The sequence below is a fragment of the Sorex fumeus genome, unplaced genomic scaffold (genome assembly GCF_029834395.1).
Source record: "Sorex fumeus unplaced genomic scaffold, SorFum_2.1 ptg000010l, whole genome shotgun sequence".
Lineage (NCBI taxonomy): Eukaryota > Metazoa > Chordata > Mammalia > Eulipotyphla > Soricidae > Sorex > Sorex fumeus.
Window position 1 is genome coordinate 24,438,563 of NW_026606067.1, and position 20,267 is coordinate 24,458,829.

At 56.7% G+C, this 20,267-nt stretch overlaps 1 protein-coding gene across 1 annotated transcript in view; it reads right to left on the reverse strand.

The window, feature by feature from the left end:
* Positions 1-512: 512 nt before the first annotated feature.
* The window catches only part of RPS6KC1 (ribosomal protein S6 kinase C1), a 101,937-nt gene continuing 82,182 nt past the window's right edge, over positions 513-20,267 (reverse strand). Inside the window, exons 13-15 of the mRNA XM_056110806.1 lie at positions 9,505-9,587; positions 8,941-9,036; positions 513-1,273 (exon numbers count right to left, since the gene is read on the reverse strand). Of these exons, the coding sequence (XP_055966781.1) occupies positions 1,163-1,273; positions 8,941-9,036; positions 9,505-9,587 (290 nt within the window). The 3' untranslated portion in view covers positions 513-1,162. The remainder of the gene's footprint in view (positions 1,274-8,940; positions 9,037-9,504; positions 9,588-20,267) is intronic.

Below are 20,267 nucleotides of genomic sequence, written 5' to 3' on the forward strand. Positions count from 1 at the left end.
GAGAAAGAGAACAAACGCTTCCACGCTTCCTGTTTCTCCAGAACCTCACTTCCAGCAGCTGCAGGCGGGCACTGGCCCCCGGGACAGGGTGGGCCCCCGAGACCCCCAACACACCAGGGACACTAAACAAACCCTCCACTGGGTCCTGGGGCTCCTGCCTTAGTCGGTCCTCTCTGGGGGGAGCTCGAAACCAGACGTTCCTCTCACACCCACGGGTTCCCCTCGGCTGAGCCTCAGAGGCAGCAAGTGCATAAGTTTGAACAGCGGACGCTCGTGTTCTCCCGACGACGTGTCAAGTGCAGGGAGAAGCCGCCTGCCACCCTGCCACCCTGCCACGGGGAGGCCCGTTTAGCTCCACTAGCTGAGGCCCGGGGCTCGCAGGAGAGGCCGTCCCAGAAAACAAACAAGCAAACGAGGAGGTCACCAGAGAGGGCCAAGTGCTGGCCACGTTTATTTCACACCATGATTGCTGACTTCGTTAGGCAACAGCTGGGGCAGCCCGCTCCCCTCTGCAGGGTTCTCACTGGGCACGGAGTGGGGGCAGAGGGCGCTGGCACAGCAAGTGAGGTGGACAGAGACCAGCGGGGCTCCCGGGGCCCGCCGTCAACTGCAGCGTGCAGAGGGGCCGCATGGAGCACTGCTGCCTCCCCGGGCTCCTGAAGCACGAGAGAGAGCCAGCAGGCACGGGGTCTAGCTGGCCTGGTAGCAGTCAGCAGGCGCAGGGCACGGGGGTTTAGCTGGCCTGGTGGCAGTCGCCAGCCGTGGGCACGGGAACGGCGGCAGCAGGATACCGGTCCCATCTCCCTTTCTGGCTCTCAGGCCACGTGGCTCCCAAAGCCCTCCCCGTGCACCCCAGAAAGCGCTCGCCTAACTGGAGGGCCCAGTGGGGGCAAGCAGGGAGCCCTGGCCGTGCTGGGGAACACTGCCCAGAGCTGCATGTCTGGAAGGTTCTGGAAGGGACTTCCTCGTGATGACTCAGCTCCAACAGCACTGCACTGAGAAGACGCAGGCCTCGCTCGCACAGCCCTGGTGCACGTGGCTGTCCCTCTGCGTCACCCACCGACTCTTCCGTCCTGCTGTGTTCGCCTGCTTCCTCTCCGGGCTCTGGTTTGTGGAGTGGCTCTCGCTGCACAGCCTGACCCGTGGGCAGAGCGGAGGGAGCTTACCCCATCAGCGCTGCCCAGTCCACAGGGGTGAAAAACGGGTGCGACTTGATGTCTTCGACCCCAGCGACTCCAGCACCGAGACGCTCCACAGGGTTGAACTGCAAGAGCTGAGAGAGAAGGGCCAGGTGAGTCCCAGGCGGCAGTGGGGCACAGCAGCACTGTGAGCAGGGGGAGGAGAGGCACAGGCTCTGGGCATGGCTGTGCCCGGCCTTGGAACCCGAGCTAGGGCCACGGATCCGCGTGGGGCGGGGTTCCCTGGCTGGCTCGCCTCACACAGCAGGGCTCCTGAGGGCCAGACTGGGCACTGCCCAGAATGCAGGCAGGCCGGGAGCCTGAAAGAGAACAAACCGTCCACAAGGAAGTCGGGGGTGCGAGGGTAGCTTGTCTTTCACTCCCTGGGAGTGAGGTCCCACCAGATCCTTAATGAACCAAGACCTCGTCCCCAAGCCCTTTCTTAGGGAGCTTGGTGAGCCAGGGAGGACACACGGCGTTCCCTGCCTAGGCCGCCACCAGCTAAGAAAGGACGTGGCCGGCACAGGTCCAGCTGCCGCCTCCACCACAAGAGCCCCGAGAGCGCAGACCCAACCGTCGGCAGGTGTGCTGTTGGGTTGGGTTGGGTTGGAAGGTGGACGGGGGATGCTCACAGGCCAGGCCCGGGCTCTGCATGCAGGAGGCCCAGTCCACCTCCAGCACCACGTGAACCCGAGCAAGCACCAAGCCACGAGTGGCCCAAAAGAAAAAAAAAAAAGTTGAGCACCTTTTAGTTGAGCGTCTTGACACTGGCCAAGCGCACTGCTTCTGCGGGGAACGTCAGTTCTCAGACTGAGTGTTCTGCACTGCTGTAGTCCGAGCACTCCTGCACCTCTAGATCTAAGGCCTTCGCTGTACTCTGTGATGTGCTTTGTCTGTCTGGTTGGCCGGGTGGTTCGGGGCCACACCCAGCAATGCTCAGGGAGTACTCCTGGCTCTGCACCCAGCAAGTGCTCCTGCTGGTGCCAGGGACCGAACCGTGATAGCCACATGGGAGGCAAGTGCGCCCCCCCCCCACCCATCCTATCACCGCCGCCCCGCCCTTCCCACATGGTCTTTCGAAGTGCAAGTGATCCATTTTCACAGAGCACACCTACCTCTTACCTTCTGGGCTGTTTCCTACTCAGCTCCTGTACCTGTGTTTGCTCTCTCCTAAGTCCCTGGCACCAGGCAGGGCTCCCTGAGCCACCCCAGCCACGAGCCTAACAGCCTTTGTGCTCACTCGGCTCCAGCGTGGGAATATTTGGCTTTTCCAACACCCCTGGTTGAAGACTTCTTTCACCGCGAATAACCTTGACATCTTTACTGAAAAATCAATCGACCTTGAAAGTCTGGACCCTGATCTTTGCTCTCATATAACAGTAAAGAGGGAAGGACAGGGCTTTTAAAAAAGTGGAAATTCGAGATAAGTCCTCCAACTTCATTCTTTGAAAACCACCTCAGGTTTTCTGCACTTTTTCATATAAATTTTGAGTCAGCTAAAAGGTTTTCCAACGTCACTGACCGTTTCAAAAATCCAGTTCTATGTCAATTTTCATCTTATTTTTCTGTTTTCTATGTCATGGATTTTCAATTCTTTTGCTTGCTCTGACTTTGCCTGCGGTTTCCTTTTCCAGTGTTCTCAGGGACAAGGTGAGATTTCTGAGACCGTTCTTCTTTTCTCACACGTTTCAAGCCATGAAGTTTCTTCACAAACTAATTTCCCAGCGCCGTAGAAATGCGGAGAGACTGTGTTTCTGTTCGGTTAAGGATGCCTCCTCCGTTCACCCGGGCTTTCCCCTCGGTGACACGGCTCCTTCATTCCCGAGTGTGTGTGTGTGTGTGTGTGTGTGTGTGTGTGTGTGGATTCGCCGGCTGTCAGAAACTGATTTCTGATGGGACTGCCATGGCCAGGCTCGCCATGAGCTCAACCCCTTAAACGCCGGGATTCATCCTGTGGCGGAGCACATGATCTGCATCGGAGAACATGCCACAGCGGATTACGATCCACTGCGCAGGCTCGACGGGCAGAGAAGCACGGCTCCACCCCGGCTCCGTATGGCCCCCAAGCAGGGCCAGAAGCAGCGCCCAGCACAGAGCCAGTGCGGTCCCCAAACCATGTCCTCTGCTACCACCGGGGCCAAGCTCGAGGTGTGCCGTGCGGGCTGATGATGTGGCGCCTTGCTACTGACCGGTGACCAGGAGGTCAGGAGACCGACCTGTGCCATGCGAGCCTCCCGCTGTCCTCCAGTGGGCCTGGCTCTGTTCTCACGACTCGAGGCTGCGGCTGGCGCGAGACCCCCGCACTGCTGGCCCCCGGTCTGCACTGACCCTCTGTCCCTCTGCACACTGGCCCTCCTCGATTCCTTGTGACGCCACCTCAGTGCACGGCGCGTTTCTGCCCCAGCTCCACCGTGCCCTGAACCCATCGCCCAGCTCTGCCCGCCTCTCCCCTTCCCACCCATCTGGCCAGCTGCATCTCCTCCTCCAGTTGGGCAATCTCAGGCCCCGATGTGAGTGTCAGGGCTTGCTCTCCAAGCCATGCGCCTTCCCTAGCTCCCCCCCCTCCCGTTCCTTGAGCGCTTCGAAGCTCGAAGGCTGCTGTGTCCAATAGCTCAGGGCCCCAGGCTATCCTCAGCAGTGGCCACACGGTCCTGAGGCTCAAAGTGGGGTCTCAGATACGCAAAGCACATGCTCTGTCGCTGAAGCCGTCCCTCGAAGTCACGCCAAACACCAGTACCGTATCTTTCTGCTCCTGCCTCATTTCATTGCACTTTGTTTTTATTTCGGCAACACAACCTGCGGCAGTGTCCTTGCCAGTATCTCCGGAAAATGGTGTGGCCACGCCACCACCAGACCGAACACCCCCACCGGCTCTATCCTCCGCACTCCCCCCACGATCTTCCCAGCGACTCCGTGGGGGTCATGGTGCAGCTTCTGCACCACGCTCCCCTTCAGCTGCTCCCCACGCCCCGTGTTCCCCACCTGCTGCCACGTTTGCTCTCACGCCGCCTCCACTCACCCTCTGTGCCCCACGCACGGTGCTGCCGCGACTGTTCCTCTCCATGTGTATTTCTGGGGAGACAGGAAGTAAGAACAAAGACCCTGGGCTTCCCACCCGTCCCCTGCCTTGGGCAGGGCCTCGCTCTGGCGGCCGGCGGGCCAGCCCCGTGGGCACCCTGGTCTGCCGTGCCCAGCGCGTCCGTGCCCCCGTCGTCGTCACACCATCTGAAGGGTATCCGTGCAGGCCGGGACCTGTGGTCGCACGTCCCCCGTGCAGGGCTCCACTGCCGCGCCCCATGGAGGCTCCCCCTGCTGGCGCCTCTGAGCCATTGCCTTCCGCTGCTTCCAAACGCTTTTTGTCCTTCAACAATCCACTGCAGGCCTAGCGGAGCTGCTGCCTCCCTGGTGAACACGAATGTCCCTCGCAGACCTGGGTGTTCTTAGCCACTGTTCTTCACCTCCTTCTGCCCTCTGCCACCTCTCTCCTTCCGAGCACGGGTGGAACGGTGCACTCTGACCTTTTCCCACAGCTCTCGCTACCCTGTTTGTTTTCCTTTGATTTTTTTCTTTTCTTTCCAGATTGGAGCGTTCCTATTGTTCCTCTCGGACTGAAGGGTCCTCTCCTCATCTCCCACAAACCTGCGGCTACAATGACGGAGTGACTTTTTCCTCCGAGTGAATTTTCCACTTCTATGAAATGGAGTTTTGAGCACTTCTTCGTGGTTCCTGTTTGCTATCTGTCTCCTTCTTGAGAATCTGTTTGTTGGCTCATTGCTGCCGCATTTCCCTTAGTTCTCTACATGTGGTTTCCTTTTGTTCTTTTAGTCAACTGATAACCAATTAGCGGTTTCTGCTGAACCCCAAATCTGGGGACACTCAGGGACAATTTCTATTGATGCTATTTTTCCTGCATACAGGTCACATTTTCTCCCCTCTTTGAATGTCTTAAAATACTTGGATGAAAACAGGACATTTTAGAGACTATATTTTAGGAACTCTGGAGTCTGATTTTCCCCCATGAAGGGAGTTATCATTGCTGGGGTGGGTTTGTTCTCTGTTTAGTAACTTGTTTCAACCAGATCTGAGAGTTGGCGACCCCCACCCTCAGGCCTCCCAGCTGCTGGCCCCGTCAGACATCTGCTTCCTGTCTTGCTTCTGAGCGTGGCTTTCTAGGGACCACTGTCTGCAAGGCTGGGTGCCCCCTGGATGGGAAGGGCATGTGCTAAGCACCTTCTCTCATCACAAGACTCTGAAACGAGGCCGAGGCCGCTTGGACCAGCCCAGGCTCCTCCCTGGGGTCCCTGCCCCCGGGCACAGGAGCGCTGCCTCCAGGTGGCCCTCCCGGCCCAACCCAACCCAGCAGATCACTCACTCCGGAGCAGGTAGGGAGAGCCTGGGGGGCCCGGGCAGAATGCTACAGAGGAGGCAGTGCGGCCCAGAGGCAGGGCCTGGCCATGACCCTGGACTGCCCCTCCCCTACCACCAGGGGCACCTCATGAGGCCCCAAGCACTGCATGTCCGGAACAACTTTCAAAAAAGAGGGAGGGAGAAAAGAAATGAGGGAGGGAGGGAAGAAGAGAGGGCGGAAGGGTCCCACTGCTGCCCCCTACGTCTGGCCATCTGAGCCCCAGCCGCCTGAGGCTGTGGCAACCCTCTGATCCTGTCCAGAGCTCTGGGATGCCTCTTCCTGCCACCTGGGTCCAATATTAGGATTTCTTTGCAGGGGGACAGAATTTCACAACTTCTGCCTGTAGTCTTTCAAATCTGGGCATCTTCCTATTGGAAACAAGTATGGCCAGAGGTGACAGTGAGTGCAGCTGAGCCACTGCAGTGGTTTCTTTACACCAGTGACGCTCCTGTGTGGACAGGAAATCCCAGCTCCAGACCCAAGCGCTGCCTGGCAGTGCCCCTGTGTCTTCCTCTCTCCCGCCCCCCGCCGCACCCCTCAGGGTGCCGCTCCTCCACTCTGGAACAGCAGCTGATGTCCCCAGGGCCCAGATCCGTCATGACCAGTGGCCCTCAGGGGTCGGCCAACGGTGGGTCCACAACAGTGACATGGACCTGGGGGCGCGCGCCTTGCTGCAGGCTGACTAGCTCCATTCACGGTGGCTCTCACCATTGCTGCTGTCAGTGGCATGATCTCACCATACAGGAAACGGAATCTAAAGCCAGTCCGTCCAACCGAGAGCCAACCTGAGGGCCCAGCTTTGGCCCCAGCATCGCACCACAAACCACCGAGCATGTCACTGAGGCCACCGAGTCCCAAGGGCAGGGCAGCCTGCATCCCTGACCCACCCTCCATCCCAAACACAAATTATCTTTGATTGTTCTGGGTCTGGGCTCCCAAGTAGTGCTCAGAGGCTCAGGGGCACAGGCAGGCAGTTCAATGCAAGAGCCCGAACATGGCACTGCTGGGCCCCTTGGGGACAGGGACGACTCGGGAAACTCCAGGCCTCACCCAGCGTTGCTCAGTGGAGAATCAAAATGCAGCCAACACCGAGGCCCCGACCCCTGCAGCCCTCTGGTTCCCATGCTATGCCCATCGAGGCTAACGGTCCAGGAATATTTTTACCAGAATTGATACTGTAAAATAAGCACCATGAGAACATCCCAAATGTGTTCCAGCCAATCAAAGCATGTTTACTAAATATAAATCTTTTTAATGTGAACGATATCATTCTAATCAAAATGTTCAATATCTAACACTGATAAAAAAAAATCTAAAAGATCATTTGGTCTAAGAACTTGCTAGAATAGCCCTGTTTTAATTTTTCAGGAGGTGTAAGAATGTGTACATTATCTCTCTGTCACAGCCTGTCCACTGCTGTTTGTCCCCAAATATGACATCGCTATAAAATTCCAATGAACGTCCTGGCTTTGGTTTTCACTGAGGTCAGTTTAGAAGTCCACAGTGTCAGCCGCTGGCCTGCCAGCTTCGGTCCACAGACCAAAGCACCCTGGTGTCCCAAAGGACTGGCCATCTTGCTATCTGCCAATTCAATACCAACCCTCCAGAGAGTCTGGGGCCAAAGAGAATGTGGTAGTCGGTGGGAGACACCAGCGACAGTCCTGCAGCCCCCCAAAAGCAGCGAAGAGCCCAGCACTGCGGCCCGTCTTCTCACAGAAACATCTTTTCCTCAAACAACCTTCCAACCGACAAAATGACCAAGAAGAAACCGTGCGGAGCCTGAGGCGCAGACACGGCTGCTTCCGGGCCCGTGATGTGGATCTTTCTGTCACGGACCTCCCCGGACCCGCTGGTCTAACACCAGTTTCCCCGCATGCCATTCACGGGGAGAGTGGGGTGCTGGGGACCAGGGGTCACGAACCCCGTGAGGAAGGCGGGAGCTGGAGACCAGGGGAAGTCTGCCCACCAGAGTCAGTTTCCATAAATCACTCTGATGCTGGAGAACGACCCCCATGACCCGTGAGGTAGTGGGAGAGGAAAGACAGATGACAAACCGCTGACCGTGGTACAGACCCCTTCCCTTTCCGGATGCTGTTTCCGTGATAGGATGGGGGGAGCGGGGGGATGCACATTTGCCCCCAGTCCCCCACGGCTGCCCTCTGCGCTGACACAGGAATCCCATTTCCCCTCTCCACGGCAGAGAGCCCAGAAACAGCGGCTGTCGGACTCCCCGACAGGGTCCCTAAAGCCGACTCTGTGCTCCAGCCCAGGGAACCCCGTCCTGTCCTCCCACTGGGATCGAGGTGCCCCGTCTATGCAGGACCTTTGGCCCGGGGCTCCGAGGGCAGCGTTTCAGCTCCCCGCCTCCTGGTAGAGCTTCTGGGACACAACACAACTCCACGTCTCCATCTCACCAGCCTGGCGGGCCCCGAGAGACTTCAGAGCCCACCCTCCTCCCACCCCTCCGCAGTCACCACTCACAGTGGCACATCAAGTCCTTTGTCCCCCAAACAGAGGCTTCTGGTTCCGTTGCTGTAGCCCCACACCACCTCGTCAGCCCATAGAGATACTCCTATCCTTTGCCACTGCCTTGCCAAAGTGGGTTCGGCAACTCTTTCCACGTCTGTGGGACGTGAGCAGATGAACCCACAGCACTGTGGCAGTACCTGCCGCACAGAACCCAAATCTGCCAAGTAAGGTGATGTGCATTTGCACATGCTGCCCACTGGGGGGCCGGGCCACAAGGCAGAGGAGCACAGCACACAGGAATCCCACCTTGCGAGCACGTGGTCCCAAGTTCTAATCTCTGTGTCGACGTGCAGCCAGCACAACCCCAGCAGCTCCACCATCTGCTCCCCCCAAAGCCACAAGTAAATCTCACGGCAGTCAGGGGGCGAAACCCCACATGGGGGCACAACACCCGGCAAGCACAGGAAGATGGGCGAGCTCCCTGGTCGGGAAGCACAAACTCTGAGAGCACTGGGGCACTCTGGGGGCTCTGAGGAGCACCGGGGGAACTGGAAAGGGGCTCTGGGAGTACTGTGGAAGCTCCAGGGGAGCACCATAGGAGCACTGCGGAGACCCCAGGGAGCTGACGGAGCCAAGCCCGAGAGCACCCTGAGCGCCACAGCCAGGGTGGGGAGGGCGCCCAGCAAGCACACGGCGAGGAGGGCAGGAAGGGCCCGCGTGGGCGCGTCTGCAGGACACTCTCCCCTCCACACCGTGCATGGGAATTCGTTTCTCCTAAATCACAAATAATCCAGCTCCCTCCACCAGAACTCAGTTTCTGACCTGGCTGACGCTGTCGGTGAACACCAAAGGGCCCCGGGACTGACTGTCCTGGCCAAGCCTCACCTGCTGGACGAGGGAGCGCGCCTCTTCCGACACGCAGCCAGGCACGTCCACCGTTGTGTGTGAGCTGATCCCCGCCGGGTGGCACTCGAGCAGGGTCTGCAAGACACAGAGCAGACTCGCCTGCACAAGGCCCACTGTCCAGCGTCGGGGGGCACGGAGTGGAGAAGCCCCCAGGAGCGCAGGGCAGCCCCCAGGAGCCTGGCTGGAGGGGCTGGAGGGTGGCACTGTCACCTTGGAGTTGGGGCCACCAGCTCCAAGCACCCAGTGTGCAGTTCCCGTCTCCCTCGGGGCAGGTGCCACGCCCCTCTCCTGACCCCAGAGAGGTTCCCCCGTCCTTGATCGGGAACAGGAGGGAGGTGCAGGGGGGAAAGGCGACACCTGGAAAATGACATCTCCTGGCCCTGGGCAGATGATGGGCACAGTCAGAGCTTCCCAGCAGCTCCCGAAGCCTCTTGGGGCCCGCCTCCACTGGCACTATGCGGGGGACCCTCCTCCGTCCAGGGCATTCCGGGATTGCCAGCTGTGCAGGGCGGGGGGGCCTGCATCTCTCTCGCTCCCTCTCACCTTGCCTGTGAGAAGTTCGAAAAGCATGGCTCCCAGACTCCACCAGTCACAGGCCTCCGTCTCCTCGGTGATGGCTCCAACCTCTAGACACACCAAAAAAAGGTTGATATTAACATTCCGGAGGCCAATTAGACCCGAATTAACATGCGCGTGCGGCGCCCTGGGCAATGCTGACAGAGCAGATACTGAGGCCTCCGGCTTTCAAAATGCCTGAAAGTTACTCGCCCTTCAGTGACCTCCTGGGTTTGCATTTTTTTTTTTTTTGACACAGTCATACATTAAACTTTAGTTGACGGAGGGACACCTTCAAGACACTATCCCTGAAGGTGCACGGGCTCCGTGTCAGCAAGTCAGCACTCCACTCCACTTTTCAACTGGAGAAAGTCCGGCCAACTGCAGCTGGGGGTCATCTTCTGTTTCAGAATCATGTTCCAGATTACAGAGCTTCAAACATCACTAGTGCTGGGAGTGATTACCCCCTTGGGGCGAAGTGGCAAGAAAGGGGCCCTGTCCAAAATCACTGCAGCACCAGCAGTGATATTGGGGGTGACCCCTCCTTCTCATACTATCAGGAATCACCACATGCACGTGCACATGCACGCGCGCGCGCGCGCACACACACACACACACACACACACACACACACACAGAGTGCCACTCACAGGACAGACAGCTCTGACACTGTGGCGTCTGGGAGAACAAGCCCACACTCAGCTGGCAGACGCACTGGTCAGAACCCATGAGCGGGGATATTATCCTAGTATCAGGGTTCCCACCAGCAGCTCCCCGTCACCAACTCTTGAGGCGCTGAGATATTCAGTCCTGCCTGACACCCAGAGTCCTTCCTCAGTGACATGCCATCTGTGGGCCTGGTCACGCCCTGTCCAGCCCCCACGCCCACTCCCAGCTCCAATCTCTTAAGCAGCAGGGCTGGAGCCTGGGAAGCTGCCCTCTCCTACCCCACCCCACCCTCCCACTGGGCTCAAAGCACCGCAGCATGACACAACAGGCACTGGCCGGCCAGCCCAGACCGTGGCAGGAGGGCAAGGAATCGGCATGACTGACTGGAACCCCGCAGAGAACCAAGCCCCAGGAACCCCAATGCATCCCAGCAGAGGTCAAAGCACACTCCCTGCCACAGGCCTCTCGGACTGTGCATCCACCCGGGGCCAGGGGCCAGCTGTGTCCCGTCCACGCCCCGGGGCTAGCCCTAAAGTCCACGCTGCAAAGGACAGCGAGGAATCGGCAACTCTCCGATCTGCCTCAGGTGGTGGGAATTCCATCTCACCGTACTCGCCACGTGCAGGTGCGAGGGCAGACAGACAGCTGGACGCAATGCCCCGAAAGCAGGGACCCACGTTCTCCTGCCTGCCTGATGTGGCACCAGATGGGCAGAGGGCTGGCCCTGCTCAGGCCAGAGGCCCAGGAAACCCGGTGCTCGTGCTCGCAGCAGGAGCCGAGAACTGGCTCTACACTGGCGTTTCTACTCCTGAAGACGCCTCCCTCCGGGATGAGATGACACCCAGCCCGGAGCTTAGTCACGCCCAGAGGCATCCTCATCAAGTGCTGACCGGCCTGTGCTCTAGGGTCTAGAAACGGAGCCGAGCAGGCAGCAGCCGAGCATGGGTAGCGCTGCTCCTGACTCACACCCAGGGGCCACCAGGCCCCATACAGCTCAGGTCCGTGTCTCTCATCAGACCACACAGGCTCCACCTACACCAACAACTGCCCCCGCGCCCCTCGCCCCCCAGAAACTCCTGGGACCAGCCACACACGACAGCTGCTTTCCAGAGTCTCTCTCACTCAAAACCTGCAGCTCTCCCAGAAGTCTTAGCCCATTCACAGCTCTCACCCAGCTCCCCAACCCACCCTCTGTTTGAACTGAACCCCCCAGAGAAGCTCTTTCTGCCTGACTGTGGCTTTGCTCTGGCAGGCACCAGCCGCAGGAGCCAGGCCGAGCAGTGAGCACCGTGGCTGGGGCGCCGCCCTCACGAGGACTGGCCCCAGGGCTGTCCCAGCAGCACTATGGGCCCCCGCCCCCGGCCCTGTGTTGGACCGCCAGCCCAGAGGGCCAGTGACTGCTGCGAGGGGCCCAGAGCACCAGGTGGGAAGCCTCCCAAAACACCGTCTGGCTGCCAAGGGGAGGGTCTGATCAGCCATGCAAAGTGAGGTCACTCAGAGCACACGGGGTGCAGGCGCCGCCCTGCCACCCCCCCCCCCACAACCCCATGGCGCTGTGACCAGGCACTGCCACCCTCATTCACACTTTTCATCCTGTCTCCCCTTGCTGACGGTGATGGGACGCGGCTCCTCTGGGCACCTCTGCTTCCCCTGGGTGCTGCCATCCCCGACAACGAGCCTGGGCAACCCGGCCCATCTTTGTCAGGAGCGGCTCCTGGCAGTGCCCGCGACACTCTCCCAGATGGTCCTGCCTGCAAAGGGACCCAACAAGCAGCACAGCTGAGAGCACTCTTCCACAGGTACCAGAGCAAGTACCCGGGTATCCAGGCACCTGACCTGGCCATCGGTGTGCAGAGCAGCCAGCGCTACACGGGCTCACACACCAGCCAGAAAGGGATGGGCGGCAGTGAATGCATTCTGGGGGGAAAAGGCAGCAAATGCATCAGTGCCAGCTGCCATGGGGTTTTCTTTTGTTTCCAAAGTGACTTTTTCCTCCGGTGGTGGGAGTGACACGGGCTCGCAAGCACCAACAGTAAGATGAACCCTCACAAACCCTACCACCTGGAAGGGGAAAATCCTGGTAAATAAGTACTTTTTAAAAATCTGAATTTGAGAATTCGACCCTCTTTTGGAAAAGAACTGACAGTAAGTAAACAAGACAGTCTTCAGAGTCAGAGTTCTCTACTACATTACAAAGAGCACAAAACCACACCCTCGGAGACCTTAAGACCAAAGCGACGGACATGCAGCCTGAGAAGCAAGCGGGACTGTCTCAAGTCCCACACATTCTCTCAGTGTCCAACAGGGTCTCCTGGGGTGGGGTACTGCAGCATCCCAGCTCCTCCTGGCAAGGGCCTGGGGGACCGTCAGGAGGTGCCGGGGACCGGCATGTGAGCACCCCCAACCCAGCCCCAAGAACTAAGATTTCCTTGTAGGTCCGGCTGGCCCAGGAGCTTGTGCGCCTTGTGTGAGAGAGGCCTGAGCTCCAACCCCTGCACTGCAAAGAGAGTAAACAACATTCAAGCTACTCTTCACTGTCAGGAGGGCGCTGGCTCTCTCTCCCCAGGGAAGCCAGAGAAGGGGCCGAAAGCAAGCCCTGAGCTGGCACCGCGGCCCAGGCAGGCCCCAGGAGGCAGCGAGCAGGCACGTGGGCGAAGCAGGGCACCGGGACGGCCCCACACAGCCCCTCTTCTCCGCAGCATCTGTTGCTAATTGAAAGGGACTAGAATGACAAAACTCGAGTCGATTTCCCTCCCCAGCTCTTGCTGTGTGTAAAGATTTCCCACACGGGGGCAAGCATTAGTCTCCCACCGCAGCTGATGGCTAAAGAGCAAAGAGAAAGAAACACAGACCAGAGCTTTTTTCTAATCCAACAATGTACGGAATTAAACGGTGACAAGAGGGACAGCTCAGCGGACCTTCTGTGAGCTCGGTCGGCTGCCGCTCCATCAACCCAGCCTCCACCTCTGCGGGCAGCCCCCGCCCTGCTCTGCCGTCTGCGTCACCCTGCCCCACAGGCGGCCCCTCCAGGATTCCCGCCAGGCCAGCTTGCACCACGCACCTCCAGCATCCAACACCAGCTTCCGTGCCCAGCACCTCCCGGCAGACTGAAAAACCCCAGCTGCAAAAGCACGCTAGGTGCTGCTGAAACACGGGTGCGAGCAGGTCACCTGGTGACTGCATGGCCTGGGGAGGAAGGGCAAGGGCCCAAGTGGTGCTGGAGTAGGGTTCGGGGCCCCTCTGTGGAGCTTGCTAGCCTCCTGGGGCCCTGGAACCAGGGCTCGGGGCCCAGGAACACTGAGGTCTAAACAGGAAGCAGGCAGCTTACGACTCAGGGTTCCCCAACCCTGTCGAGCACAAGGACCTGGCAGGGGCCTGCAGGGCTGCAGGGGCTGGATGCCAGCCCAACCTGCATAATTCCGCCTCCTGGGCCTAGCCCAGCACGTGGAGCACTGTCTCAGGAGTTTGCAAGACGCACAACTGCCCACCACTAAGACCCTGCCAGCCAGCACCAGCCCCTCTGCTCTCAGGCATCTCAGGCAGGAGAGAGCCAACCACGCCACGTCCCCACTGAGGACGACCAACTCCACTCGGAAGTCACCAAAGCGAAGTCTCTGGAGCAGAAGGCAAAGGCCCGTGCGCTAGGAGCACCTCTCCCTCAGCAGGAGTCCCCGGGGGCTGTCTGCGCCGAGCGAGTGCTCAGGAGTGTGCGATCAGAAGGAGAAAGCACAGGGGGGAGCACAGAGCTTGCCGGCAGCCAGCCCGGCCCCACAGGACAAACTCGAGCAGAGATTCAGGAGTCAGTCCTGAGCACCACCAGGCGTGGCCCCCAAACCAAACATACACGTCTAACGTACATATAAACTCAATGTAGAAAAGGAACGCTCCGGGGAAGTTCTGGAGATCAGGACTGACCCGGCTCCAGACGGCGTGCGGGTGGCCAGGAGGCCCTGCAGCTCCGGACTCAGCCTGGCCCCCCGCTGGGAAAAGCAGAAGGAAGGGGCAGTTTACAACCCCCTTCAGCACGGGGCAGGGAGCAGGAAGCCGAAGAGCTGCCAGACCAAGGCTGCTTGAGGGGGACCAAGGCTGCAGGTCCGGGTGGTTGCGCACCACGTACCCCGCGTCAGGGCTCAGGGCAGCAGCAGCTCAGCTCAGGCCCCCTGCACCACCGGGGGTCACTCCTGAGCAAAGGGCCAGGGAGAGCCCCCAAGTACTGCTGAGTGTGGCCCCAAACATAAAAATGAAAAGGAGAAAACCTCTAGTGTCCAAAATCATAAAGAAAAATAAGTAAGTAAGTAAAGGCCCTCCCGTTGATCGTCGATTTGCTCGAGCGGGCCCAGTAACGTCTCCATTGGAGACTTTGTTGTTACTGTGTCTGGCATATCGAATACTCTCGGTAGCTTGCCGGGCTCTCCGAGAGCGATAGCACAGCGGGTAGGGCGTCTGCCTTGCACGCAGCCAACATGGCCGACCCGAGTTCGATTCCTCCGCCCCTCTCGGAGAGCCCGGCAAGCTACCGAGAGTATTCGCTATGCCAGACACAGTAACAACAAAGTCTCCAATGGAGACGTTACTGGGCCCGCTCGAGTATAAAGGAAAATACTAAGAACAAATGAGGTTTTATTTTTTTTTCTTTTTGGGTCACACCCGGCGATGCACAGGGGGCTACTCCTGGCTCTACACTCAGGAATCACTCCTGGCAGTGCTCAGGAGACCATATGGGATGCTGGGAATCGAACTGGGGTCGGCCGCGTGCAAGGCAAACGCCCTCCCCGCTGTGCTATTGCTCCAGCCCCACAAATGAGTTTTAGAATGAACTTCCTTTTATATTCTAAAAGCGTAGGGTTACCTCACCACCACCACCACCACCACCACCACCAGACCCCAGATCAGGCAGGGTGACAGACAGTCTCCGGACTCATCTCATCAGCAGTTCTTCCCGAGAGAGAGGTGTGTCACCACAAAGGTGCCAGAGCCCCAGGTGCAGCTCCCGGGGTCCCCACCAAGGGGCCAGTCCCTGATGGAGTGACCCCAATAGACACAAAGGAAAGGCGAGCATGCCCCGCCTGGGGCTACATTCCAGGTTCCAAATTCCAGAGAGGCTCAGAAGCCCCTCCTCATCCTGGGCCCCTGAAACACACCTAAGTCCCATCAGGATGCGGGAAACACGGGGGCATTTTCTCTTGGACGAGATTCTCACCTCTGTGCAGCAAACAGCTGCCGAACCCCCCCAAAAAGAGAGTCCACGCTAGGACAACGGAACTAATGGTGATAGGCAGACCCCTGCTGACCATTCTAGAAGACTGGGAAGCCAGTGTGTTCAGGAGAGCTACTGTTGGTGCTGCTCACGGGCAGAGCAAACAAAGAGCTCGTGTTAAAAACTCAGTTTAAACATCAACCACCTACCTCACTCCCTCCAGACGATTCCCACAGCCCCCGCTCACCTGGCTCTTTCTCCTCTGGTGCGAGTCCTTTCTGAGACTACATCAAGAGATACAGCTGCATTTCCTGGCTCAACCACTATTTCAGAACACATATCTACATCCCTCTACTTTCTGAGTCAACCCTTCAGCCCTAGAAAGCTCCATGACATCACCCAGAGCCCAGCTCAGGGTTCCCAGCCTCTCTCCAATCCTGTGGCTGAGGCGCCTGGCTTCCTAAGCCCAGCCAGCTCTAAATCTCATCCTGGCTTCTCCTTCCCAGTGACACAACAGTCTCAATACTAGATACTTTGTGTACAAACGCCACAAAAGAGCAAAACTATTTACTTAGTTCTCCACATGAAAGGCACTTTTTTTTTTTTTTCCCACAGTGGTAAAGCTTTTGAAAGGCACTTTTAGCCCCTCAGGTGTGAGAAGAGAAATCAATTATTATCATTAAGGAAGAAGCAAGTCTTGTTGAGTAAGATGGACTTGAATTCTGACTACATGTTAGTTAAGAAAGGTCTCCGATGATTTACTGTCTTTGTTTTCTTGGTACTCAGCAAATCTCTTAGTTATCACTGGTGAATGAAGACCTAGGCAGTCAAATGCTAGGCGATGAACCCCAGGCAGGTGCCGGACACAAAAGGAAGCTTGGAAGCTCTAATTTCATCTCTATATCCTTGGCCTAAAATGGACAGCTGCCTCCTGATGTTTTCAACTGTCTGCCACCTGAGTCATATACCTCATCATCAGACACAAAGCTGGCCCATGATGCACCATCAGACACCAGACCATCCCACGAAGAACCATCAGGAGCACCATCAGACACGGGGCTGTCCCATGGAGCACCATCAGGAGCACCATCAGATGTGGAGCCATCCCACAGGGCACCATCAGGAGCACCATCAGGCATGGGACCATCCCACGGAGCACCATCAGGCATGGGGCCGTCCCATGGAGCACCATCAGGTATGGGGCCATCCCACGGAGCACCATCAGGCATGGGGCCATCCCACCAAGCTACATCAGGCATGGGGCAGTACCACAGAGCACCATCAGGCATGGGGCCGTCCCACGGAGCACCATCAGGCATGGGGCCGTCCCATGGAGCACCATCAGGCATGGGGCCATCCCAAGGAGCACCATCAGGCATGGGGCCATCCCACAAAGCACCATCAGGCATGGGGCAGTACCACGGAGCACCATCAGGCATGGGACCATCCCACAAAGCACCATCAGGGATGGGGCCGTCCCACGGAGCACCATCAGGAGCACCATCAAACGTGAAGCCATTCCAGAGTGCCATCAGACCCGGCACTGTCCCAGAGCATGGCAATGGAGCAGCAGCATCCCCAGAGGAAATGCAGGTGAGGGGCCGCAATGGGGCACTATGCTCGAAAACAATTCTGCAGAGACCACAGCACGGTATCTGTTTCACTTTCGCTGTCAGCTGTGAGGTGCTTCCAAGTGTGAAATCGCAGAAGAGAGGCAGGCAAAGGGGTGATTTGACATCTGGGAGCGTGGAGACGGGATGCACTTGCTAAAATGCATTTTGGACTTCTTCAATTTGCACACATTTTCACTTACAAAGTCTCAAGCCTGAGAAGAATTCAATGAGAAACAGCCATGTAGATTTCAAGCACTTGTAAGAGCGCATAATGGGGTGGAAAATGAAGGTGAAGGACGGAGGAAAGGATCGTCTCAACCTGTGAAGACGATAACGGGTGCTGAAGTGACTGGATTAGCATAAGAACAAACACATAAACAATTTAAGCACTCATGTAGATTGCATATTAAACTTTCAGATGTGGCCTTTTGCATTTCATATGCTTAATATTACAGGTCTTATTTGCTGGCCGCTGCTTTAATGGATGAGAGTCAAGTCTAAGGGGGAAAAAATACTAGTAAAAGGAAAAATTACTTCCCTGACTTCTATTTTTCCCTCTTAGTTGGGATGCTATTAATGAAAACTCACTCTGATAGTCCTCACTGAAACAGAAGACAAGACACTTAGGACCCTCGACGTGTGCGTCCCTGTGTGTATGGATGACAACAGGACAATGGCCAGGGTGACTACAAGGACATTTTCTGGAGAACACCAATTTGCTCCAGGTTTTTGATTCTGCAGGGTCTCATGATGAAAACAGTCACGGTGACCGGGAAATACGGGAATGTTCTGGGGCTGCTGTCCACTCACGGTCCTCAAGCTGCTGGTCTGAGTTCCCAGCATGTGAAGAGCCCGTTCCTGTGACCCACATCTGCTGAGGACGAACCTTCTTGGGAGCCTGCTGTGACCCCGTGGCCCACAGGGTGCCGACTCCGGGACCCACATTGGTATTCCCCAGGCTCCGGCTGGCAGCAGCTGCAGCCATTGATGGGTGTGCCACGTCTCCACAGATGTCGGGTAGAGAAAACGCCACTGTTTTTGTCTTTCTGCTGCCTGAACTGTTCCCTCTAATATATTTTTTGAAAAGGAAATTAAAAATCTGGGGGTTAGTTTTTTTAAAAACTTCTTCCTCTGGTCTGGAAGTCAAGATGTGGGGAGTCCGTGGGGTGTCACTGAAAAGACTGTCACTTTTCAGAACCCAAGATCGCAAAGTTGGCAGAAACTAAACTTAAAGAACAGAAGGGGATCATTTGCATTTCAAAATTTATCTTCTTGCTTTCCCTTCAATTAGACAAAAACATGTTGATTCACAGGTTCCTGTGTGTGTTTTTTCTTCTTTAAACTTATTTATAGAGTAGAATAATGGCCCCCTGCTGGCTTGGCACTTGCCCAAGTTTCTGCCCATGTCAATCGAATCTGTTACTGGAATTTTTCTCAAAAATAAAAGGCACACCATCCACAAGATGAAAGATCCGCGGCTGATACCCCAAAGCACAGGCAGTGGGTGATGTTTTCAGGACAAACAGATAAGAATTCCCAGGAGGGCGTGGGGGCAAGAGGTCACGCGTCCTTCCAACAAGCTCAGTCTGGTGACGTCGGACTCTGGCTGAACAGCAGCTGCTGTCCATGCTCGGGAGTGGCCGGGGTGGGGAGGCTGGAGTTGGGGAGCTCAACCTTCTGTGTGCTGAAGGGTGGCAAGGGTGCCAGTCCCGTCTCCCAGGAAGGGGAAGGAGGCTTACTATGTTCTCATCAGCAAGCCCCAAGCCACTGTTTTGAGACAACAAGGGCTGACAAATTTTGCTTCACCAACCCTTGCACTGGAAGCAAAAGCAGGTCAGTCTGAGTGAGCGGTGTGGCTCCTGGACCCACAAGGACCCAAAGCGACCCAAAGCAGCTTCACTCATGAGACTGCAGCTGAGGCTACCACTGGCATTGTTTCATCCTGTTGCTAGAACGAACTCAGCAGCCTCAGCAAGGCTGAGACTTTCCACACCGTCCAATGTATGTCTCGATGCTTGAATTTCTCCCAGCTCGCAGACAAAGCCTGCTCGGGCTGAAGCTTTGTTCAGGTGCCTGCAGCGAAGGGCACCAGGAAGGGGCCAGCAGAAATCCGTCAATGGCCGAGCGCCACCTCCTGGCCAGCTGGGAGAAGTGAGGTTTCGGGAATAGAGCTTCAGTGGGAGCCAGCTGGAAGGAAGCAGATGTGAAAGGCCAGGCATGGCCCCCAGAGCTGGTAAGCACCGCCCTACGCAAGACACTCACGGTGACCATGGAGCCAGAAACGGGGTCACTCTCCATCCAATAATGCCTGGGACAGGGGATTTTCGTGTGAGGTCTGTATGTCACTGCATTCAGGGAGGCTAATGGAAAGGGGTTCCCGACTACCCAGGGGAGTGGGTGGTCCGAGTGTGAGCCCGACAGCTGGACTAGGGACTGGGGATGTGGCGACCCTGTAAGCTGGAGTCACAGGCACGAGTTTCCCTGAAGCTCCCTCCAGGCCCACACATCAAGGCCTAGCAGGTCTCATTTACAGAAATTCCAAGACTCAGCCATAATCCTAAGACCTTCAAGTTGATTATGATCGACAAATCTTTACATACATTAAGACCTAAAATGTCATTTCTTATCAAACTTTACGAAAAAAAAAAAAACAGCAGAGAGGCCCTGCCCCTCTGTGCCCACCAAGAGTGACCCCTGAGCACAGGTCCAGGAGTGAGCCCTAAGCACTGCCAGGAGAGGCACCAAAATCAAAATAAATGAAAAACACATAAACATAATGAAATCACTGTGAAGGTACTCTTGTTATTCCATTAACTATCCAACTGGTCAGGCTTCGGCTTGGTTTCATTTTTTTGGCCACACCCAGCTGTGCTCAGTGTTTCCACCTGACTGCTCAGAGATCACTCCTGGCGGGACTCAAGGTACCATGTAGGGTGCTGGGGATCGAACCCAGGCCAGCCGCATGCGAGGCAAGCGCCCTCCCTGCTGTACTATCTCTCTGCCCCCCTCCACCACCAATTATTTTTTTTCAAAACACTAAAAGATTTTTTATTTAAGAAGAACTAAACATGCAGGCCAGCTCTACTGACCCTGGAAAGAAATGCAATCCATCATATTTGTAGGAAAAAAAAAGAAAAGTGCTAAAAGAAATTCAATTTCCTTTTTTAGGAAATAGTTTAAGATATTTGCTTCATGAGTTGAAATCTTTTGCAACTGCCCAATACAATAATAATTCTTATCAATGAAGGCAATAGAGCTCTTGAATACATAAT